The sequence below is a fragment of the Kogia breviceps genome, chromosome 13, assembly GCF_026419965.1.
Source record: "Kogia breviceps isolate mKogBre1 chromosome 13, mKogBre1 haplotype 1, whole genome shotgun sequence".
Lineage (NCBI taxonomy): Eukaryota > Metazoa > Chordata > Mammalia > Artiodactyla > Physeteridae > Kogia > Kogia breviceps.
The window spans coordinates 7,202,045-7,227,221 of NC_081322.1; the positions used below are offsets into that span (position 1 = coordinate 7,202,045).

General features: G+C 45.5%; 1 protein-coding gene across 5 annotated transcripts in view; it reads left to right on the top strand.

Annotated features, from left to right (window-relative positions):
- COL12A1 (collagen type XII alpha 1 chain) overlaps positions 1 to 25,177 on the top strand; it is a 140,296-nt gene that overhangs the window by 11,599 nt on the left and 103,520 nt on the right. For 3 of the 5 annotated variants that reach the window (XM_059035889.2, XM_059035890.2, XM_059035891.2), the window contains exons 1-5: positions 11,359 to 11,450; positions 14,421 to 14,528; positions 21,884 to 22,000; positions 23,831 to 23,974; positions 24,405 to 24,464. In XM_059035889.2, coding sequence (XP_058891872.1) covers positions 14,456 to 14,528; positions 21,884 to 22,000; positions 23,831 to 23,974; positions 24,405 to 24,464 — 394 coding nt within the window. In that variant the 5' untranslated portion in view covers positions 11,359 to 11,450; positions 14,421 to 14,455. Of the gene's footprint in view, positions 1 to 11,170; positions 11,451 to 14,420; positions 14,529 to 21,883; positions 22,001 to 23,830; positions 23,975 to 24,404; positions 24,465 to 25,177 lie in introns of those variants that run through there. The other 2 variants (XM_067011302.1, XM_067011304.1) reach the window with 2 other exon arrangements.

The following is a 25,177-nucleotide window of genomic DNA, read 5'->3' on the forward strand; positions in this document are numbered from 1 at the left end:
CTAGCAGGAGTTAAGGAATTTCTGAAGACAGTAGTGCAGAGGGGATATTCCTCCGTACTTCGCAGCTAGTTCTCCAGACTGAGTGTCATGAGTCCAACATTTGAATATGGTCTTGTTAAATCTGATATCAGTAACCAGGCCTTTATGGCGCCTTGGGTAGGGCTTGGCCTAGCTTGCTTATTAGCTACCAAGTGCCCACTTTCTATGGACATCAAATGTGCACAGAAAGTGGACATTTACCACTGGATTGCTATCTGTTAGTGGTCACCCCCCCTTCTCTCCTCTCCTTCTTCTATAATAATAGAACCTTAGAGTTTTAGATGGGCACCTGGACGGCCAGAATAAACTACATCGTCAAGCTCCTTTGCCGCTAGATCTGACCACGTGATCAGATGAGGTATAAGTTCTGGCCAATGAGATATAATCGCAGTCACCAAAGAGCAGCTTGTGGGAAGCTTCCTCAGAAGACCACACAGATCACCATGTGACCAGCCCACACCTTATTTTGCCCTTTGCTTTTTCCTTCTTGCTAAGATTGTATGTCACGTCTTGTATGTATGTACCTTGAAGCAGAGGACTCATCCCCACGGATGAGATGGAACATGGAAGGAGCCCGGGTGTCTGAAGAGTTCGTGGAGCAGATCCACCGTATCAGCTGTGGACTGCCTCCCTCCTGCTTTCGTGAGTGTTTTAGTCCCTGCTTTTTCTGTTTTCTGCTGCCAGCAGCGGAACCCTTCTGATGCAATCGAATGCCAGTTGTAAAGAGACTCACAGACATAGAAAACAAACTTACGGTTACCAAAGGGGAAAGGGGTGTGGAGGGAGGGATACGTGAGGAGCTTGGGGTTAACATATACAGACTACTCTACACAGAGTAGATAAGCAACAAGGACCTACTGTAGAGCATGGGGAACTATACTTAATATTTTGTAATAATCTGTAAGGGAAGAGAGTCTGAAGAATTATATATATATATATATATATATATATATATATATACACACACATATATATAAAAAGAATCGCCGTGCTGTACACCTGAAACTGACATGATATTGTAAATCAACCACACACCCTTAAAAACTTTTTTTTAAAAAAGTGGGTGCAGCAAATTTCTCACGGGTTCCCGGAGGAGAATCTCTCTCAGGAAGGAAGCAGACATTGCCTGTCACAGGACACGAGTCCCTGTGCTGGTCTGTATCTTCACCTGCACTCAGAACACTCGCAGGCTGCTCGGGTGCTGCTTTAGTGCCTGCATCAAGGAGGGAGCTGCCGCCCCTTCTTGCTCTGGGAGCAGAACTCATGGCCCCCGGCATCTGGTCTCCTTCTTAGCGGCTCTGGCAGCTGTACCGCTAAGCGCTGAGTGGGCCAGGCGCATCTCGTTGCATATGTCACTGCCTATTTGTGGCAAGTTTTGTTTGGCTTTAACTTTAAAGGATTGCAGATGCCGATGTGTTGTGATAGGTCGCGGGGAGTCTTCCATTGCTCTAGTCCAAGCCCATCCTTGAGACAGTGAGGCGATGAGTCCCAACGTGTTTTGCAAAATGAATGACATGCCCAGGAATAGGGCACCCAGCAGAGCGGAAAGTAGACCAACGAGGCACTTGTCACCTGCATTCTAGTCCTGGCACTACTGATAAGCTGATACAAACATGACCTTGAGCCAGCGGCGCAGCTGCTCTCGTTCCCAGGCTTTGCAAATGTGAAATGAGGGAGCCGGTGGCATGATTTCTAAGATCCCTTTTTGCCTCCATCACTCTGTGATAATCCCATCGTCGTTAGCTGAGGCCCACCCACCGTACAGTTTCATGTCTTTCTCGAAAATTATTCAACTAATCTGTTGAGTACAGATAGTTATTTTTTAAAAAACTGAAGTAGAGTTGATTTACAATGTTGTATTAATATCTGCTGTACAGCAGCGTGACTCAATGATACATCTATCTTCATTCTTTATCATATTCGTTTCCATTATGGTTTATCCCAGGATATTGAATATAGTTCCCTGTGCTCTACGGTAGGACCATGTTGTTTATCCATTCTAGATATCCCGGTTTGCATCTGCTAATCCTAACCTCCCAATCCATCCCTCCCCCACACCCCTCTCTCTTGGCAACCAAAAGGCTATCCTCTATGTCCCTGATTCTGTTTCTGTTTCATAGATAGGTTTATTTTGTGCCATATTGTAGATCGTTGAGTACAAATACAGTAAAAAGCATCACCAGTATTTCCATCAGAAGAAATAACACAAAAATTTCTCACCTTTGCACATCTACGTTAACACCAGCATCAGTAAGAACAAGAGATAAATAGCATCTTGAATATTGAGTGTCCTTTGGCAAATGACACTGGGCCTTGTTTCTGTCTGATTTAGACTTTTGAGCCGCTGACAACAGTGACCAAGGTTCCCTGCAGGTGTGACGTGGAGGTGGGCGTTGCGGAGACGTGGGAAGCCGGCGGGGCTGGGTCTGATTCGCTGCCCCACTTGCCAGCTCTGGCCAGTACACTTTCCCTCGGTTTGCTGGTTTTCTCATAATACTTTTCCTAACTGCTGCTGCCAACACGGAGCCCAAACTGAAACACCCCCTTGGATCATGGATTTGGGGACCAGCCCTACGGGTGGTAGGTCCTCTTTACCTGCCAGCTCTAGGTGAGGACACTCCATCTTCCACTGGCAGCTGGCTTCCCAGCATTTCCTTAACACAAAGGGGGCTTGGCTTAGACGGGCACGTGTCAAGCCTCATTGGCCATCAGAATTATCCAGGCCGCTTCAAAAGCATGCGGCTGCCCGTGCCAGCCTGGATCAGCTCTCACTGGTGTAAGGGCGGCACTCAGGCATCAGTACAGAAATTGACAGGAACTGGTCAGTCTCGCCAAGTGACTTTTTGTGCCGGCAGGCTTGGGACCTATTGGCTTAGACCCTCCAGGGCCACCTCAAGCCGCATGGTGGCCTTGCAGTAGGACAGCAGTGGGAGGAATATGGCTGAGCCAGGCCCACACCGCGACCGCACTGTGAAAGCCCGTTACTGATTGGCCGAGAACCTCACCCCAGCGCCAGTGTAAAAATCTGACACAGTGTCAGGCACTGCTGGGCAATGCAATTCCAGACGTTGCAACTTCATGTTCATAGGTCATAATCAAAATAGTAAGGGCCTGGGACTTCATTTCGAAAACGTGGTAATAAAAACATAAACGTGATCCGCAATCCTTGGTTTTCTAATTATGGCCCTGTTACGCACACAGCCTTTGGTGCTCCTAACACCAGAGGTCTTACTCTTTTATTTTGGGGGCAGTGTGTGGTTTTGTTCCAGAGCTGTTGCTACCAGAAAAAAAAAAAAAAAAAAAAAAAAACAACACCCAAAACTGCAAGAAAAGAAGCCATTCAATAAATAAAACCACCTTTTTTTTTTTTTTTTTTTTTAAAGGAAAAACTAGGCCATATGCGAGAGGTGCTTATTTTCTCAATTTAAGCAATGAATGAGAACTTTATGTACTTTCATCTAGATGAGTCCGACACTGGGCAGCAGATAGACAGGGGGAGGATGGAGACATTGTTTAAGCATTTTCCAGACGCTTTTGTATCACATGCAGTGTTATCTATTTAGCCACCCATGAATAAGCTTGCAGGAGGCCAAGGCCAAACAACGCCATCGTTTTCCCTTTGAATACCTGCCTGTCTCAGAGAGTCCAGATGTGACTCTAGTAGTTTTTCACAGTTTGCAAAACCCTGAAAAAAAGAGACACGAATACACCTCTGTCTTAAAAAAATAAATCCATATTTGGATCTGAGGTCATTTGTAGAGATGTAGATGGACCTAGAGACTGTCATGCAGAGTGAAGTAAGTCAGAAAGAGAAAAACAAATGTCGTATGTTAACGCATATATGTGGAATCTTGAAAAATTGGTGTAGACAATCTTATTTACAAAGCAGAAATAGAGACACAGAAGTAGAGAACAAACGTATGGATACCAAAGGGGAAGGGTGGTGGTGGAATGAATTGGGAGTTTGGGATTGACATATATACACTATTGATACTATTTATAAAATATATGACTAATGAGAACTTGCTGTGTAGCACAGGGAACTCTACTCAGTGCTCTGTGGTGACCTAAATGGGAAGGAAATCCAAAAAAGGGGATATATGTATCCGTATAGCTGATTCACTTTGCTGTACAGTAGAACCTAACACAACATTGTAAAGCAGTTATACTCTAATAAATATTAAAAAAAAGAATCTGAGATACTATTTTTAATATATTAAAAATTATAATAATTATTATTAATATAGTAGAAATTATATAATAGTTATTAATATAATAGAAAGCTACCAATAAACTTTATTAGGAAAAAAACCCACAAGGATTTTCATCCTATAGAAGGCACAACTAAAGCTGTTGTGTCCGAGCCTCCTGAAGCTAGCTTGCCTGCCTCACTTCCCTAATTTCCTCCATGGCATCATCTTTCCTCGAGTCATCTGACTTTGCTTGGTCATCTTAAGATATCTTCCCATCCTTACTTCCTACAGCCAGTCATCTTCCTCTTTGCCGGCCACTGCTGTGAGCGCCTTGACACGGACCCTCTGCATCTTCTACCTGGACTTCGGCATGCCCTCTTGCCCAGTCTCCGGCTTGAGCCTGTCTTCCCAGCAAGTTACTGTGAGCTCCTTTGCCAGATTAGGCTCTTTTACAACAAGACTGTTTAAATCGTTCTTTTCACAAGCATTTATTCTAATATAATAGAAAGACCATAGGCTTAGATGTCAGAGAGCTGAATTCAGATCCTGGTTCCAAAACGGACTAGCAAATCACTAGACTCCCCTGAACCTCAGTTTCTCATCTGTAGCATAGAGAGAAAAATCAGATTCCATGAACTATTAAGTAGAAAATGTTTTGTGCAGGGTCTGGAATACACTCTGTAAATGATTATGCTTAAAGGATTAAATTCCAGAATCTCAGCTACTTCCACGCTCCACTGCTATTCCAGTTGTGTTCACAAACTTTCTGCTCAAACAACTCAGCTTTATTTATTGTCCAAGATATTTCCCGTCCTTTGCTAATTTTTCAGCTTCTCATTTTGAATCTGGTGTCTGGAATGCTTACTTCTAGTCAAGTCTTCCTCCTCCAGAAATGCTTCAGGGACCATCTCGACACGGTGCTTTCTCCCTTCCGTGAACTTCCAGCAGTTCTTACTGCTGAGACATTTCTCTGTGGGGTCTCTCCTGTGTCTGTGTGTCTTTTGAGCAGAGACACAGGCTGCTTTTGTTCCGGATGAGCTCTTCTAGGGTATTTGTACACTAGCAGCCTTGGAAGAGCAAAGGGCAAGTTTGTTTACTGTCCAATATAACCAATATAACGTCTCTTTTCCAGACAAAAGTCACGTAAGCTTACTGCCCTTGTGAAAGACTTGGGTTCCCCACGCTCAGATTTGGGTCCTGTAATGCAGCCACTGTGAATGCAAGGTCGCTGGTCCCCTCTGCATCACCCTGTGGGAATTGGGGCTTAGGGAACTGTGCAAAGCACGATACTCTGGCTACTGCTGCAGCTGTGAGTAATACAGTCCTTTGTCTCTGGTTCCTTGGGTCGTCTGCCAGCAGCCGTGAAACTGCAGCAGGGTAGCTTGTTAGCCTGCAAGTAGCATAAAATTCCAGACCCTTCACATTTCTTGATGACTATTATTATCATTGTTATTGTTATTATTTGGTTGCAGTAGCTCCTAAATACTTTTTCCTAACAATCTACTCTTTTCCCTCCTCTTTTGTCATTGGTTTGTGGAACGATTGGTTTACAGAGATTGGTTTGTGCAAAAAACTCTTTTTTTTCTGGTGGAATGTTCTGAATCGTGGATTGAGCTGATTGCTTCCTGCGATGTAATTTATCTTGTTCCTCTATACCATGTTTTTCCACCCAAATTATTTTTCATATTGGTTTTTCAGCTTCCAACTACACAGTCTCCAGACCTCTCTTGAAACATTTGACTCTTGCTTATGCTTATTTCTAGTCTCTGTTACTACATTGAAGATTTTATGGACAGGACTTCTTTTGATTTGTCTTAAGGAAAAAAACTCTCCCACCTTTCTTAGTGAACATCGTGACTAGAATAACGGCAACTGCTGAATGAAAGCTCAAGGTAAAATGATTAAACCCCGAGTCTGATCAGACAATGGCTACCCTTCTCCTCCTCTCCACCAGAGGGCGCATTCCACATTCAGGAGAACCCCAAATCCGAGCTCTTGTCTGCTTTGACTACCTGGGTGTCTGTGCACCATCAATGTAGCTGAATGAATTAGTAAGTGTATAAAATGCGTTATCAAGTGGAGCCTTGGTCTGGTTACACTTCATCCTACACAGGAGCTCCAACTGAGCCCAACGAAACCTCTCTTTTGACTACGATTTCATCATCACTGCGTTTCAGTCTACTATGCCGTGAGTTTGAAGGCCAAGACCAAACCTTGAAGAATGGGTTCCTATGATTTTTCACATTTCCCACCAACCTGAAAGTGTGTGTCAGGCACACAGTGTCAGTGTACAGAGACCCGCTGCTGACACACAGCGCAGTGGCCTGGCTAGAAATTCTGGACCTTCCGCTACTTTGATAGTTACAAACCAAATAGATTCCCAGTGTCCCGCGGTGTGAGGATGACTTGAACAGTGTTGAATCTTACGGAAATGAAAGAGGAAGTGGCAGAGGGTTGCTTTCTGAACTCTTAAGTGCATTTATTTTCTTCTGTCTTTTTCACTTTGCTTAAGGAGTTCAGAGCTAACTGAATAATCTACCCCCAGCAGCACTTGACTTTCATTAAATCTAAAGGGTTCATCCTAAGCAGATATTGTATTCGGATGCACTGTTTTTCGAAGCTTCATAGCTTCCCACGCAACCACAACTTTTTGAGGTCACGCGAGGCTGAGTCACCCTGTGCAGTAGGATGAACACGGTGCGTTACTGTTTTCTGCTCCAGAGTTGCTCGCACTCTGATAGGGGAGGATGTTTCCGTGCAACTGAGAGGTCTGGGTCAAGTGTCACCAAGCCTGTGGGCTTCCCTGAAATAGACCTTTGTGAGGAGGCAGAGGCTTTCAGGAATTCAGGGATTCCTTTGGTCTCCGATTCCTCAGCTTTGCTAGTGCAGAGCGGGTAGTGTCTGCTGCTTCTGACTTTTTTTTTTTTTTTTTTGCGGTACGCTGTGGCCTCTCCCGCTGCGGAGCACAGGCACCGGACGCGCAGGCTCAGCGGCCACGGCTCACGGGCCCAGCCGCTCCGCGGCACGTGGGATCTTCCCGGACCGGGGCACGAACCCGCGTCCCCTGCATCGGCAGGCGGACTCTCAACCACTGCGCCACCAGGGAAGCCGTGCTTCTCACCTTTAATGGTAAAACGTTTTGGAGGCAGAATCTCTTGAGAGATTTGAGTGGGCCCGACGTAAAGTTGCTTCAGGTGTCCCAGGTGTTGTGAGACAGAGTTCTGAAGGCGAGGCCTCTGTGTCGTTCTCTTTATAGCCACCGCTCTGAGCTCGGCTCTGTACAGACACATGGAAGGCTCTGGTAAGTGTGATTTAACTTGCCTAGAGAACGGGGATCTAAAGAACAGGATACCAGATACCTTGTCCCTCACTCCTGCTGTCACTGCCTCTCTGCCTCCTCCTTCACACCCTTATCTCAAAGGGATTGTGAGGGCTTTCTTCGCCAAGACCCTGAAAGCTCACTCCGCGCGCAGCCCTAAGAGCTGGACCATCCGTGCTCGCGGAGCCCAGGTTTCTCTTTCCCACAAAGGAAATCAGCAAGAACTTGCGACGGAAACAATACTATCCTGTCACTGGGAACGCCGGCTGTCCTAACGCCACGCAAATCACCACGCACATCAACGAAGAGGCCGCTTTTGCCCCTTGAGAAGTTAAGGGCGGTGCCGTAAGCTGCACTTCTTCCCGAAATTAGCATCTCTTCCCTTGTCTACCCCTAACCAGAACCTCGCAGCAGCCTTGGGGCAAGCATATCTATGGGCGGCGAATTGATGTGCACACAGAAAGTTTATGTCACCTTCACACTCGTTCCTCCATCCTGTCGCCTCTCAGTCAATCCTGGGAGTCAGATACAAGGATGACACATCTTCCAAAAACTCAACCTAAACCCGTCAACTTCCAGCCTCTGCGTTCTCTAACTTTGACCTCCGACGCCAGGGAGCGCGCTGACCGCTAGATCGCGCTGTCGGACAAGAAATCCTGAAGCTCCGGACCCGCCGGGAACCCAGGAGTCGGAGGGAGAAGAGGTGAGAGCAGTGGACCGGGAGAGTGAGGTGAGGGAGATCCCGGGCTGTAGCCTGAGGAGTAAAAGCCACAGAAAAAAAAAAACCCCAAACTGAATAAACCCAACCAGCTCTGCCCCAGTCGATAAATATCATCAATTTGTTGCAAATACTAACGGGTTCCAAGGGGTATGAAGAGTTGGACGCACTACTGAAGGGCACAGATTGGAAGACGGTTTACACTTAAAAAAAAAATCTTTCTAAATGTATTTTTTATACAGCAGGTTCTTATTAGTTATCTATTTTATACATATTAGTGCATTTTTACTCGTTTGTCCTCGTACCAAACGGGGAGCCCAGCGGAAGGGCCCCCTGAGGTCAAACAGTGCAGCCTGCACGCTGGGAGGAACCCCGCCCACGCCGGCGCACCTTTGGATACGTTTGACTTGCACTGTGTCCCCTGGGACGTGGATGTGCGTGTGTTTGTGGATGTGCGTCTGCGTACTTCCCGACGGCGGGGTCCTCTCCCTTCTCCTCTCGCCATACTCTGGAAGTTTTCCGTATGATCTTTTTTTCCGAGTGAGGGGGTGCTTTGGGGGCCGGTGGTTTAACGTTACCTGCACTGCTTCGCAGCAACTATTTTCAAACGCATTAAGTCTAAGCATGCGGCCGAGAATGCTTTGCGCAAAAGAGGCTGGCCACGCGGGTCCCCGGCCGCCGCGCGGGGTTGGAGAGCGGCGCACTGCGCGTCCTCTGGGGGCGGAGGCCTCTCCCACCCAGCCTGCGGCCTCCAGCCTCGGGAAGGGGAAGCCCGCCTGTGCCCTCTGCTTCCCGGAGGGTGACCGACTGCTGGACTCCCGCCCGGGCTGACGGAGGCACATGCGGCTCTGAATCAAATCAACAGGGGAGAGCTCTTTTTTAAACCAAGAATATCAACACCCAGAGTTAAGTTGCTTCCTCGTCAACACCGCCATCACAATTTTTTTTTTTTTAAGTACATAAAGAAAAAGCGCGCGCGCGCGCACACACACACACACACACGCGCGCGCGCGCCCACCTGGGCGAAATGCACACTGCAGCCAGCTTGGGCTGAAGTGCAAGCATTTTTCCTTTTCTAGACGGGAGTGTGGATTACCCTGGGGAGTCCGTGGCGGTTCCAGGCCGTGGCGCAGCACTGCTGGGTGCCCGGACGGCGGCTGCCCGGACTGTTTGCTCCACGCTGTGTCCCCGAGGCTGCCACCCGCCTACGTGCGTCCGTGAGAGGGGAGTGGAGTGAGAGCGCAGGCGAAGGGCTGCTACCCCGGTGGTCACTGCGCGCTGGGGTGTGCCTGTCGTGTTATTCACGCCCGGGGCGCCGTGGGGGCGGTGAGTTGGAAGGGGAAAAGGCCTATGCATCGTGCGTGTGTGGGCTCTTTGTGTGAGCTACAGCTAGACTTCGAGTGGGCCGTGTGTGCTCGGGGAATGTGCAGAGGTGGCGATTCCCATTTTCCTGCATTCCCTCCCTCCAGTCTTCTCCCAGGCTTTCTCCGGCTTTCGCTGGAGCAGCCCGTGCGTGGGGCGGAGCGCAGGGGACCATCGGCCCTGCAAGTTCTTGTCATCATTCTAAAGGCAAGTTCGTAGGCTACCGCGCCTGGTGAAGGGGGAAGGCCAGGTTAGCAGATGTCAGATCAAATAGGGAAAAGACGTTTACACTGGCCACACGACCTCCTCCTGTGTTGCGGGCGGCGAATTCCAGGGACGCCGCTCCTGCGTTCCCCTCCGGGCCCCTCCTCCACCCCCCCAGCAGCTTAAACTTGTGGGAGTAACCCCTGGGCTCCAAGAGGCCGAAAGGTGCAGGGCTTGTGCTGAGCGCACAGACGTGTGTAATCCGACCGCTTCCTAAAGAGCTTTTCTGATGCCACAGTGTAAGGGCCCCGCGCTTCCTCCCGTGCGCCAGGTACGATTTGGCAACCCTTGGTGTCAGGCTCCGCTCTCAGGGCCAAGAGGTGGAGCCGAGCGAGGAGGGGCGGCAAGACCTCGAGAAGGTGCTGGCAGAACGTCAGCCCCGCGCTTGGCCTCCAGCTCCCAGCAGTGCGGGGCGGGGGGAACCTGACTCCCCTTAGCTGCCTTGACCCCGGGGCGTTTTAAGGGCAGAGCTTTCCTTCCGAAGCCTCGACTCGCGACCAAGTTTTGCTCTGGCCCAAGTGAGAAACGGCTACGGTGGATGTAACTCCTGAGCGGCTTCCAATCCTGAGGACCCCTAGGTTTCCTGGCGTTCCTTGCCCTCTCTCTTGGCTCCAGTTAAGCCCCCCAGTTCCGTCCCGAAGCCCCAGGGCAGAAAGACAGGACTGGGAAAGCCACCCCCTCCCCAGGCGACCATCCGGGTTTCCAATCGCCGGCGACTGAAAAAGGCAGAAGGCGTGCCGCGTGCGCAGACAGTTAGTTAATGGAAAGCCTGTAAATCGGTTTCAAGTGCCCCCAGGACGGAAGGGGAGGAAGGTGTAGGTGGTGATGATGGGGGATGGGGTCAGACACATCCTTGCAGTTCGGAAAACGAGAGCCGCTTACTTCCCTCCCGTCGTTCTTCATTTAGAGCAACACATGTATGAGAGACAATCGCACGGATAGGGAGACGCGAGCTGCCCAGCCCGGCCCAGGCGGAGGAGCGCGCGGATTCCCTTGGCGGTGGACCCGGCTGCGCCGTCCCCTCCCCGCTTCCTCCTCCCCCTCCGCCGCCCCCTCCCCCCTCCCCGGCGGGCCACTGCTACTACGGCGATCGCCACCTCACGCAGAAGGAATGCTCGAAGTATGCACACGTTCCCAAAAGTGGACCTCCTTCACCGCCGGAGGAGCATACATCACCCCGTGGCAGCCGTCCACCTTCGCAGGCGTTTCGTAACCGAGTAAACTGAGAGCTGGGAACAGCCCTCTATTAAGGAGCCCGCGGCGCGGAGCCTCCTCGCACTCGACGAAGGCGAGCCGCCCCAGACGCGTCCGCGCGCCCGCAGCTGCGGTCCCGGGCCGTCTCCGCCCGTCCTGCGGCGCCCGCCTCTCCGCCCGGCGTCCTCCTTCTCCTCCTCCACCGCCCCGGGGGCCCCGCCGCTGCCGACCCCCGGGCACGTGCGCCCGGAGCGCAGCGCCGATCGCCGGGGCGCGCGGGGGCCACACACACCGGGGGGCCGGCCTCTGCGACGCCGGGAAGCCGCTATCGCCGCCGCCACCTCGGTCACCGCCGCCTCAGGTCGGTCCGGCCTCCGGCCCCGTCGCCAAAGAAAACTAGGGAAGCTTGCTTCTAGCCTCTCCCTTGCTCGGTTCTAAGCCACTAAGGAGCCCGAGCGGGGACCGTTTGGACTTGTGCCTGAGATCTGCCGGGTATTCTGAGCTTTTGGTGGCTCGTTTGAGTCATTGAGGGGGAAAGAGTGGTAGCTTTTCTGAAGAGCCGATGCAGGGAGGCTGTGCGCGCGTAAGGCACCCCGTTCGATGCGCCCGAGTGTGGAGGGATTTCGTCCATAGATGCTTCGTGGAAATTGACGCAGGGCGCGCGGGCTCCGGGGGCCGCCGGTGCCTCGGGGCCTCGGGGCTGCCGCGGCGCCGCCCGCGCGCAGGGAAGGTGCTTTGGCGACGCCCGGTGCGGAATTCTTGGGAGGCCCGGCGGAGGGCTCTGCCCCGCGTCGAGGCTGCGTCGCTGTGTGTGGCATCCGGAGACAGCCTCCCGGGCGAGTGATCCGGCTCCCTTCTCTGCTTTTCAAAGCATCCCACATGCTGGGTCAGCTCGGCTCTCGGGGACTCCGCTTTGGCCGGCTTTATCCAGCGTCCGGAGACACCTCCCTCCCCCGACCTCTCCCCCTCAGTGCATAGGTGGACGCCCTACTCAGGGTCGTGGAGCCTCTGGGGGAGTTGCCATCCCATAGCCAAAGAGGGCAGAGAGTTATTCACGGAGAGGGGGCTGTAGCCGGGGGACAGAAGGGGTACACCCAGCTCAGGCACCCGTAGGGACCCCAACGGTGGTCCTTTCGGGGCTTCCCGGGACCCCTTTCCGCCCAACTCACCCCGGATTATGGGGCCTTCTGAAGTGTGCTGGAACGCTGGGGAGGGACGGGGCAAGAAGGGAAATGAGCGCTAAACTCGGTGCTTGGGTGACGAATGTCAAGGTCGCTGTGGGTGACGCGCAGGAGATCTGGAGGCACCCCGCGGGGTAGGGGTGAGGGTGTCATCTCCTTTTTAAACTTGACAAGGGAGTTAAAGGAATTGGCCTTTTCCAGCGGAGAGGGGGGAGGGGACGAGTTGGCAGGAGGAGATGAATCCGGTAAGTCTCCTACCCCTTTCCGCACCCCCGCAATTGACTCGCATTCATTCATGAGCGTGAAGTGAGGGAATCCTCGCTGCCAGGTAGGGGCGGCCGCTTTTCAGATCTTATGTCTGCGAGTGCTCAGTGAAGTGCTGCTAAACATTCATGTAAGTATTTTGGCTAGAAGGAGAGAAAACTTTTTTTTAAAATTATTTTTTAAACATATGGGTGGACTGCCTGGCTGGCTGGCTGAACTGTTCTATGTTCAGATAACCCCGGGGCATGATTCCTTATGCCGCTTAGTCACGCAGCCGATAGGTGGCGCTCTAGACCCAGGCAATAGCCCTCCACTACTCAGGTTTCTGTAGCTAGTGCAGAGGTTAAAAAAAAAAAAAGCGGCACACGGTTTTTTCGGTGGGTCGACTGTCAGCCTTTAACTTTTCTCGAGCATGACTGCCAACTGAGTTGGAAATTATTATTATAGCAAAGTTAAGGCCAGATGACGGGACAATGGGCCAGTCTCACCTCTTGCTTTTCACTAATGTAGAAAAGGGTTAGAAATGTCAAACAGTTGTTAATTTGTTAATTAGGAAGAAAGAAATTGCTAGAGTTCTTGGATCCCCAGAGAAAGGACAAAAGTTTAATCTTGGCTTCATCAACAGGAGCTCTGGGCAATTTGGCACGCCTGTTCATCAGACATTTAAAATGCAATTTACACTCAGGCCCAGGAAAGCTGCCCTAATACATTGTGCCAATAATTGGCAAAGACATGGTTGGAGGTTGTCAGTTTCTTTTCTCAAAGAGGGCTCGACCTTTGGCTCATTCTTGGATTCCCAAGCATGACTTCGTTTTTCACGAGGCCTGGTGTGTTGCCTTGCAATCATTTATGTACCTCAGAATCAATTCTCTTTTTATGTTTTGCTTCTGGCAGCCTCCCACTTTTAAGTTCGTTGCTAGTAGCTTTTGTCTCTGAATTGGACCTTAGAATATTTTGGAAGATTTCCTTCTACTGACATGCGTTAGGCACCTACTGTGTGCTGGGAACCACAAAAGACAAATAAGACTATTTGTCTTTAAAGAATCAATAACCTAGTTACAGAAGCAGGAAAAATCAGTGTAGAATGTATTCTCCTCCTGAGCCTATAAGCCTGTATTCTTCCGGAATAAATGAACAGTTAAATGAGAAGATTAATTATTACTGAGAATTTTATTTAAAAATGTCTTGGGAAAACAGGAAAGAGTGCTTTGTCTCTTCTATTGCCTCTCCCTTTTTATTATGTATTTTAGAGTTGTTTTTTTTTTTTTCCTCATCTTGAGCAAAAGATTTATCAGCTGTGAAGACAACATAGCTAGCAGGAGGTCAAGTTTCTCTTGGTCTGTACATATTTCTGTATAATCCATGTCAGACCTTCAAGAGCTGCATATTTGCAGGCAGAACAAAATGAAGAAAAAAGAGAGTAAAAGAGGTTTATTATACTTTTCCAAATTACCCCGAGACCACTAAAGTACCGTTACCTAAAGAGTTCAGCAGCTAGGAAAAAACGGCTGGCCAAATAAAAACCCCAGCTGGAAGAGGCATTTGGTTGAGTCAGGGAAAAGCTGACCTCTGAATTAGCCATCACCCAGGGGGATGGAGTTATGTGGGGCGTGGTAAGGCCTTCACCCCGGACCTTAAGCAGGACCAGCCTCCAGGAAAACAGGACCCTCTTTAAACTTGAACTCCCTCTTAGTGCCGTGATTAAAGGGCTGCAGATGAACTTGACTTACACTGCTTCACAATAGGCCCATTATATGCTGGTCTGGGCCCTATGGTTATTAAGGCAGATCTGGTCGGGTCCTGGCCCGGGTCCAGGCTCCAGTTCTAACCTGGCTCCCGGCCTGCCCGGACCCGGTTCTGATGCCGTCTGATGCTTCCTCCCGCAGATCCCTTCATGCGGCTGTGAGCGCCGAGGCCGAGCATGCGGACCAGGCTTCCCCCAGCGCTCGCCGCCCTGGGCGCGGCCCTGCTCCTGTCTTCCATTGAGGCAGAAGGTAAAAGGCTCTTCCCTCCTTGTCCCCCGTGACCGTGCAGAACTCTAGAAAGGAAGGAAGCAGATCTTTCTTGTCTCTGTCGCTTGCTCTGTTTCTCCCTGCGCTTCGTGTTTTTCTCTCCTTCGGAGACACGTCCCCTTCTCGGAGGTCTGTCCATTCCCCAGCTCTTTGGTATTCTGCTTAAGCCGTTCCGCACAGCGCTGTGTGCCCTCCCTGCTCCGGTCTCCGCGGTGTGCTGTCCACACCGCCACCGACGCGGCCGCCTTCCGAGAGGACCAGCCGTCCGGGAGGGGGCGACGGCTGCACCCGGCTCTGCGGAACCAGCACCTCCGGGGGGTGCCCGGGAGCCCCGGAGCGCGGGCGCGCTCGCTCGTGCGCGTGGCTGGTTAGCCCCTGCCTCGGGACCGCGACCTCGGTGACAGCGCGCAATAAAAGACTGCAACAGCGCCGGCTCTGCGCGTCCGTGTGTTTTGTGGGGAGTCCGGTCGGCCAGGCGGGCGGTGCCGGCAAATGAGGTATAGCAGCCCAACCGCCCGGGGGCTGGCGGGCGGGCAGAGATCCGGGGCGCGGGGTGTGTTCTCGCGGCCCGAGGTCGCCGCCGTCTCTCTTTGGTTCGCTGGGCTACGAGACCCGTGGCCCAAGCCCAGGCCCAGCCCCGCGCGAACAGGTTGGGTCTGGGCCAAGGTTCTCAAGCTCGGAAGCTAGCGGGCGCCTGACAAGCCGGGCACCACCTCCCCCTCCCTCCTTCCCTCAGCTTCAGACCCGAGCGCGGAGTCGGTCAGAGGCTCCGAGGTGGGTCTCAGGGCCTCAGGGTCTGCAAAACGGCTCAGTACGCTCCAGCCCTTGGAAAACGAAGCACTTCTGCTAGAGTTTTAACCTTGTTTTAGGCTTGCTGCGGTGTACACTTGATGCCTTCCTTTCTCAGCGTTCGCGGAACAAGCCCTTCCTGTATATTGACCCAAGAGGGGCTTCTGTGTCCCCTCAGTTATCGTTGGAGACCCGATAAACTAGATTTATTGTTCTGCAAGGTAAATGGGGTAATACCATAAAAGACATCTTAAAAAAATGTATACTTTTTTTTTTTCCAATGCATAAATACCCCCGATGAAATTAAGGGAGAAGAGCGATACTTCTGTGTGGGTCAGTGTGGAAAGGGGGGTGGGGGTAGGGCGGGGAGGTGTTTGTGATTCTTAGAGGCTGTGGGGAAGGAGAGCTGTTTCATGACCACACTGAGATTTTCAAAAACTTTCTACTGTGTTCGATTCTCTAGTTCGAGGCTGCAGGTACGAAAGACTAAGATTGGGCAAAGCAGAGAGTCTTCAAAATGTACGGCGTGTTCAGAAAAGTGAGGGAAACTTGCTGGCTCTTCTTATCTGATTAATACTTTATGAATGCAGAGGCTTTTCAGAGTGGCCTCTGAAGTAATATTCAGATGAGATTGCCTTTAATGTTCCTTTCTGTGTCGTTGTTAGGAAGGAATTTCACTTGAGGAACTTCTGGAAGCCCTACTAAAGATATTTTTAGATAATTCACTAAAGTGGCATATTTATTGCTCATTAAGAAAATAGTTATTTGAAAATCAGAAAGGGTTGAGAATTCTTAGGACAAGAATTGGGTTGGAAATGATGTAACTGGAAAAAAGTCAGATCTGAATTGGATAATGGCTGGTTAGCAAAGTGCAGTTGAAAAGAACATTTTTACTCTCTACATTACTGATTGTTTCCGTATTTCTCATAATTTATCTTTTAGATTTGTATTTATTTCCACATTAATCAGCTCTTTGTTTTGCTTTCTTAAGCTGTTTCTCTTCTTGTCTCTCACCCCCCTTAGGCCAGCATTTAATAATGATCCTTTTGTAAGATTTATTATTTCGAGGGGGCCTTATTCTAGTTTGGCACTGTCAAATAAGAAATAGACTGTGAGCCACAAATGCAAGCCACATATGTAACTTAAAATCTTCTGGTTATGACATTAAAAAAGGAAAAAGAAACAGGAGAAATGAATCTTTATAACATATTTCACTTAATATATCCATATATTAGGTTAACCAATATATCCATAATATTACCATTTTAACATGTAATCAATATACAAATTATTAGTAAGATATTTTGCATTCTTTGTAACTAAGTCTGAAATTGGGTATGTATGTTATGCTTGCAGCGCATTTCATCTGGACCGGCCACATTTCAAGAGCTTGATAGCCACGTGTGGTTTGTGGCTCCAGTACTGGACAGCAGAGCTCGGGTGTTAATTACTAAGTGGCCCCAGGAGCCTGGGAAGGGCTAACAAAGTTTGTGGCCAAGGCCTTTCTGGGGAAAATGGGCCGCAAACAGAATTTCTCTGAAGTATTTCTGATGGCACATTTCAAAAATTCAACTCGCAGCCCCTGCTTCTTGCTATGTTATTTTGATCTTAGTTCAAAAGTAGCCATTGCGGAGGTTGGGAGGGAGACGCAGGAGGGAGGAGATATGGGGACGTATGTATATGTATAGCTGATTCACTTTGTTATAAAGCAGAAACTAACACACCATTGTAAAGCAACTATACTCCAATAAAGATGTTTAAAAAAAAGGGTACATTAAAAAAAAAGTAGCCATTGCTACTTTTCTTTCCCTTTTGCAACTCATACTTGTACTCTTGTATTCATACTATTTTCCAGTCAATTTCTACTTACTTTTTTTATATGTTGAAAGCTCAGTACCTTTAATTGAAAGGTTTTGGCGTTCACTTTTTGCACTGCTTTTTTATAGGAGTACCACCTTTGTCGTGTTGTTTTCTTCTACCTACTTATACAAGGAACTTTATTTTTCATAATACAGTATTTGTTCCATAGAAATAAGAGTGAAAATGATTTTTTTTGCTTTTAATATTTGTAATTTTTAGCTACAGCATAGACTTTATTAACCTTATAAGCTGGCCAGTGCTCTGTAAGATCTAGAATGTGTGACTTATTTTTGGTTCCTGTATCATATAGTATGTAAATTGCCATTGAGAAAATTTAACACTTTGCATTTAAAGATTAATGGCCAGTGTTCCCTGAGAATTAGACACCTTTCTAGTTAATCTAGAATTTGAGGTGAACATATGTTTTGTAAAAAATAGAGTTGTAATTTTAGTAAGTCTGATTTGTAGTTCATAATATATAATGAACGACTGGATATTTTTAATTCATGAGTGAGTCGAAGTCATAAGCTTTAATTATCTTACGTCTAGGTTAAGAGGCTGATTAATGTATATTTCTATAATCCTGTGTCTCACTTATGTTCTAACAGAAATTTCAAACTCGTTGGGAACTTATAGATCATCTGTTCTAATTCTCTCATTTTCCAAATGAGAAAATGAGGACCTTGTTCCTAGCCTAGCGACAAGGCATAGATAAGACCCAGGTCTTCTAGTCCCGGTTTCGTGCTAGTTTGCCCACACTGTGCTGCTTTCTTGCTTGAAAACGGGTCAACCCAGTCAGTTTCATGAAAGGATGCATTTTGTAATCTGTACAGAATAATTTATTACTTGTCTAAAATATTAACTTTTCAACTGCTTATTTTTGGTATCTTATAAACACACACGAAATGAGTATCTGTATCGTGGCAGAGATCATTAAATTTATACTAGCTTTGGACGGAAAATTTAAACGAATGCGTGCTGAATATAGTAAAACCACGCTTTGTGCACTTCTCAAGGTTTCTGCCATTAAGGTAGTACCCTTCTCAGTGTTGCTATCACAAAGATTAGACTAAAGGTCTTACTAGTTCATCAAGATGATATTTTAGTAGTGTGTTCTCAGTTTTCCTTTACCTTTGATACGTTTTATACACTTGCCAAATCTTACTAGACTAATCTCCTCCCACCTGTCCATCCATCCATCCATCCATCCATCCATCCATCTATCTCTGGGTAAACTTTTAGGTCTTCCTCCTGGGTCCCATAATTAAAAACAATGTTTTGTAAAAAAAAATTATATATCAGGATAGATACTTTAGTTTCAAAATTGCTTGAACAAGTTGTAAAGTTAATATACCAAATTCTATCTGTATCTGAATTGGAGATGTCTGAATAGCACATATTTATTGATGACCAGGCATCAAATAAAGGTTTTTTATAGAGTAGAGAAATACTTATGTATATTTTAATAGGCAAATACATATCAATATTGGTTTCTAAAGTTAATCTTTCACTCAAATATTTCTTATTTTTTACATTTAAGCCAGTATGGTAGGAAACTGTATGCTCTGGAGTCAGACTATGGGATCAAAGTTTTGCTGCTTATTAGCTGTGTTAACCTTTCCGAATTTCACTGACTCATCCGTTAATCAGGGATAATTAGGCCACTCTTCTGGGTGATCATGAGAAAAGAAGGAGCCGATATATAAAGTGACTAGCTCTCTGCCTGACACAGAAGAGACACTCAGCAAATGCTAGCTATAATTATTCCTAAAAAGTCCTAAATCCTGCCAATTTATCTAAGGAAGATATCAGCAGAATGCAGCTTTCATAGCATGGCTTTTTTTTTTTTTTTTTTTTTTTTTTTTTGCGGTATGCGGGCCTCTCACTGTTGTGGCCTCTCCCGTTGCGGAGCACAGGCTCCGGACGCACAGGCTCAGCGGCCATGGCTCACGGGCTTAGCCGCTCCGCGGCATGTGGGATCCTCCCGGACCAGGGCACGAACCCGTGTCTCCTGCATCGGCAGGCGGATTCTCAACCACTGCGCCACCAGGGAAGCCCCATAGCATGGCTTTTTGATAACAAAAAGCATTATTCATAAATATGAACTTAAACTGCTAGTGTTATGAATACTTAAAATTTTAGCTTCTTTACCATCAGTATTCAGATTTATGAATATATATCTGATTGCTATCTTATTTATTTATAATTTGACTTCTATTTGTCTTCGTTCAGATTCTTATTCTATGCAACTATGACTCTTTACAATCATAATCGCTATGTAGATAGTTCATCTTAGAAATATTCTGGCATCTGCATAGACGCTGCTTGTAACAATGAAAGGGCAGTTGTGAATTATTTTGATATAAAATAAAAGATTTTCAAAGTTAATGAAAATACATTTCGCATTGATTCAAGTTGACGGGGTCCACACGCACACCTGCCTTATCATCTTCTTTCGTGAAACAAACAAGCAAAATATATAAACAGAATGGCAAGCCTAACAGGTTTTACAAGTGATAAAAGTGGCAAGAAGGAAAGTGGAAAGGGCTCTCGGTTGTACACATGCGGGTCGACCATTCTTTCCTACTTTTGATTCCCCAAGTACCACATCTGAGTTTCTATAAACACCTTAAAATCCTCTGAAATGTTAAAGACTTTTCCCAACAGTCAATTTTTCAGTTTTTCTGGAATCCTGGTCATTTGGAAATCAACAAGGTGGGCTGCTGCTGCCCTTCAGCAGTTTTAACCTAATGTCTGCTGCTTCAGGTCAATTTCCTTGCAAGGTTGGTGGTACTGTTTTTCCATGTACTGATTTTTTTTTAAAAGCATGCTCAGGCCAGTTGCGTCTGCCTTTGCATTAAATTTGTCCTGAGCCATTGCTACTGGAACAATATTTTATAATGATATTCTTAATACCTATTGTCCTATTAACATCTGTTGCATGCTTGTTATACTAAGTGGTGACTACCAGTAAACCTCGCAAAACGGTTACAGACAGCAGAATGTTGAATAATTAAACTATGCATGTAGATTAATAGTCTAATCTCACTGCCTGTGTATGGATAGTACAAAAATAACATTCATTCCATTACTAGCGTATCCAATAAATATAAAAAGCCATCTCCTGCAGGTGGAAGCAGCAGTTCATTAAAGCAAATGTTTGCTTAATTTGTATAATTTCCATTAAAATGTGCTATTAATATTACATAAATACCTAACCCCAGTTAAATTCTATGACTCATGTCTCAAAGCTACTGCTATAGTTCAATTGACCTTTAGGAAAACCTAAAAGGAGACTGTAATCTCTCAAAACAGAGACCAAAAATTCTGACTCACAAGGAATACTTTCAATCCGAAACACTTTAAGAAGAGTATGGCGGAAAGTCATCTTATTGTGTTGACCTGCTTCAAGAGTAATAATTTTTAATGCATTGACCATGCACTGACAGTGAGTCAGTACAATGCTGCATGTTGAGGCATGAACACTGCAGAGAGAATATCATTATAAAATATTTCTGGAATGTCTTTGTGTAATGACTATTGTACATGGAGGCTTTCGTTCATTGTGGGAAACTAAAAACAAGTCAACATTTCATTGACACGTGCATGATGCTGTACAGTTTTGTATGTAAACTATTGCTTTCTGTACTTTTCAATTATTCCTGTCATTGACTTCTCCAAGATTTATGCGCAGTCATGTCTTCAGATTGCTGATCCTTCCTCACTGTTTTCTTTAAGTTCTGTAAATAAATGTCCATAAATATACATTGATGTTGTCTTTTCATAATTAACCATTGTTTTGTAAAGGACCATACTGGCATTTTAATTTAAAATGCCACTTCTAGTATGGAGTATACCTGCTGCAAAGGAAAATAACAGTGTTGGTTTACACCTTGCAAACGTACAGCAAAGTGGTGTAAACAGGCAGAATGTTTGTTAGTTTTATAAACATCTGTATATCACTCTTTATGTACTTATAAATGATTGACATCCCTTATTACTATTTTTGAACATTGGTCTATAGGAATACAAATATACATTTAAATGTATATTTCCTTGTGAGACATAACAGTGCTAAATTTCCCATGATTCCTCCTTTTTATTAAAATACATTTTTCATCTCTGCCACAGATTGAGAATTATCAAACAAAAATTAATAACGAGGCAATGATGCAGAGAATGAACCAAAATATCATTGATTCTTTTCCACATTATGGAAAAAATGTATTATGTCAGTGTTCTCGCTTAACCTCTGTGGTTGTAAGCAGGTTGTGATTTGGCATGCTTATTCAAAATACACTCAGCATGTATCGAAAGTTCCTTAATTGTTATGTGAATTGTTTGCATATGTGGTTATTACATGTGATTTCATTGTACCTGTATGTACTTGTATCCAAATATGTTTCTATTATGCTTGATTTTGCTGGCCATTCTTGGATGACCTAGCAACTCAAGAATCCAAAGTGTTTTGTGCTGTCTTCTGTAATATGTATACTCTCTGATGTTTTGTCACATCTTGTCAGCTTTTAATTTTATTCTTGTCCAACAAGATATCTTTTATATTTGTTGGAAACAAATTTATGCAAAGACAATTTTAGTAAGCTTTGCTCAACACAATTCTTTATTAATTAAATTGACCGTTTTGTGACATTGGAAGATGTAACTGATATCAACTCTCTCTCTTGCAGTTGACCCACCTTCAGACTTGAATTTTAAAATTATAGATGAAAATACTGTTCATATGTCATGGGCAAGACCACCTGATCCAATTGTGGGTTTCAAAATAACAGTGGACTCCACAACGGGTAAGTTTTGAGATGTTGGGATTTTAGGACAGAGACATCAAAGGTGATATAATCTGATCTTTTCCCCTCCTTCCATTTCATTATGAGGAAGCCAGGAATTAGAAAACCTGAGGGGTTCACCTAACGTCGCAAGATATTAGGTGGACTCAGATCTCCAGATTTCCAGCCCAGTACCCATTATTATATTTTTATAGTGTTAGCCTTATTAACTTGGTTTGCTGTGCTAAGCTGTTGTTACGAAAAATAGACTTCTTTCCCCCCTGATCGGAATATTGCTGGTAATCTTTGCTTTTATAAAATAGAATGATCGCTTCTTGACATTCTTCTTGAATCACTTAATCTGTCCAACACTTCAAGTGACAAGCGATGAAGTGAGCTGTTACGCCTTGCCCAGTGTCCTGCACACTTCTGGGATGGTGACGAGCTGCCATGATGGAAGACGAGGATTTACTAGATAGATTCTGTCGACCCTGAAGGCTAAGAGTCTTTGAAAGAAGAAAACTTGTTTTGCTTGTTTTCAAAAGTTTTCTTTAGTATTCATGATGTTCTCCAAGTGTGGAGAACCCACCTCTGTTGATTAACTTTTATTTCTAACGTGGAATGGGAAAATAACCATTTTTACTAGCACTGGCCAAGTGGTAGGAAGAGGTCTGTATTGGCTGACAGAAGCGATAGATGATGTCAGCATGACTCAGCACCAGAGCTGCGTTTACATACTTGTGGCCTTTAAAAAATACCACTGATTTTAAAAGCTGATTTATCAGGGGATTGGGAAGCGGTATTTTTCTCCCATATGATCCGAGAACTTAAAAAGTGATCAAGAATTATTTACTTTTTATTCCTTGAATATTTTCTTCCCCAATATTTTTGCCGTTAACTATTTCATTGATTCCAAAGCAGAAAAACAGTTGAAAAAGAGTTCATCTGGTCTCCAGATGTTGGAAGTGACTGACTCCTATACCTTAAAAACTGACACCGGGACCATCCAACCTAGCAGAGCCCTGGTGTCTTGTTTTCCCATGGGGGCCCTGGTGGGTTCTTCAACGCTCCACATGTAAACCTGGAGCATTTCTCAGGGTTCTTTTACAATCGTTACCTTTTCTGATTATTTATGTTTTGATGAAAATTTAATACGTTTAAGAATTTTAAAAGTCACTTAGTCCCTAAGAACTACTGTGTTTCCTGATTGAATTGAGCATTATCATAATCTAGAAGGAAGTACATAATTGTCAATATATAAGGAAACGCTCAGTGCACTGAACCTTGAAATGTTTGATACCTACTTAAGTCAATTCAGAGGACCATGGTTACCCATTAGAGTAGGCTCCCATCCCCCGCTGGAGTATGGAGGATGCACTTCTGTAGAAGAGGATGCTGTTTCCCAGTAGATGTTCCTTTTAGCCTATGGGGTTTGTTGTCTTTGAGTTGATTTTCAGCCCTTCTTTTTTTTTTTCAGTGCTCTCCTCCAATGCATCATTTAAAATTAAATTCTTTTCTGCTTTATCTCTCCTTTATAAAAAAAATTGTTATCTACCATTAACATTCAAAAATAATGAGAGATTTTTGTTTGATATCCTGGTATATCTTTAATCTAGAGGAAAACTTGAGTCCTCCAACAAATATGGAATATGATTATAATGAGTAAAGGCAAGGCCAGTCCATTTATTGAATTTCTAGAATTCAAAATGTTTGTTTTGGAAGGCAGTTAAAAAATAATGTTTGGGTATTCTAAAAAAACTGTATATTTTGAATTTTCAGATTTTGAGTATATGTTATGTTAAATGTGAAAAAAGTTTTGTTGCACTGATGTTTTTCTTTCTATATTTTCAGGTGGGCCCACTAAAGAATTTACCCTTGCAGCTAGTACCACTGAAACTTTATTAACAGAGCTCATACCTGAAATAGAGTATGTGGTGACAATCACTTCATATGATGAAGTAGAAGAAAGTGTACCAGTTATAGGCCAATTAACAAGTAAGCACACATATAAAGTACTTGTATACCTTATATTTTGCAGAAGATTTCTCCAACTTTCGAATTTAAGTTGTTATTATGCAGAGTTAATTTACATCCGTATTAACTATTCTTCCAATGATCCTAGATGTTAGTAGCTGTGAATAATTCATTCCTGATTTATAATTCTGGTCTCTGGAAACAGCAGGGATATTATGAATGAAAACTGTTAAAAACATTAGGCTTTGCCAGACAACAATGTTAATATCCATTTTGAAATATATCTAAAATCTCACTAAAAATAATTTATTTGCAAGGGAATGCTTATTTGGCTGTATTCTCTGACCAGCTGGGGATGGACCATACATTTGAAAGACAACATACTTATTTTCTTCTTAGGAAGTATTTGTATGGGTCCATTTCTTTTTGTAATAATCAAGTTTTGATTCAGTTCAAACAGGTGGCCCGATAAAGCCAGGGGAGAAGAAACCTGGAAAAACAGAGATACAAAGTAAGCATTTCCCTTAATATTTGTGCTTGGCTTTGCAGAAGTTATAAATGTAATATAAAGGAGATGTTCCAACTAGGTCCACAGTTTGAGCTCACTCCTATATTAATTTCTGTAAGCTTTCTCTACAAGTACAGGCAATGTAATAGTAATGTCTGACTAAGTGGTTATAACACCTACGCTCTGACTTTCTAACCAGTCATTCTGTGTACTAAACATTCTTTTTACTGGGAGTGTTTTAAATTTGCGTGTGTCCAAGTTCCCCTGCAGGATTTTGGCAGTAGGTGAAAAACAAAGCTCATCACTGGACTTAACTCCTTTCTCAAAGACAAACTATAGAAATAGGTGGTCGCTCAGGGATACATGGGAACTATAAGGCTGGACCACAAGGGAGATGCCCTCACAGTGTTTTCAGCAACTCCATTGCCATGAAAATGTAGTTCTAGGTCTCTGTATATGTTATGCTTATTTCTAGGGTGTTTACATGGGCTTAGCTGGTGCAGTTGTAACCGTTTCCAGAGTCTCTGTAAGACGTCTCTGATAAGTTGATGCACTTGTAATCAAATGAAAGCAATTTTATTGTCTGGTTTTGTGGCTTCTAGCCCCTTTTGGTCTTACACTGCTTTGTGTGACTTGCTGGGATGGAACCTTGAAGGGTTTCTTGGACTTCTGATTTTGCCACCTTTTAAACTGGATTTATGACTCAGGATAACAAT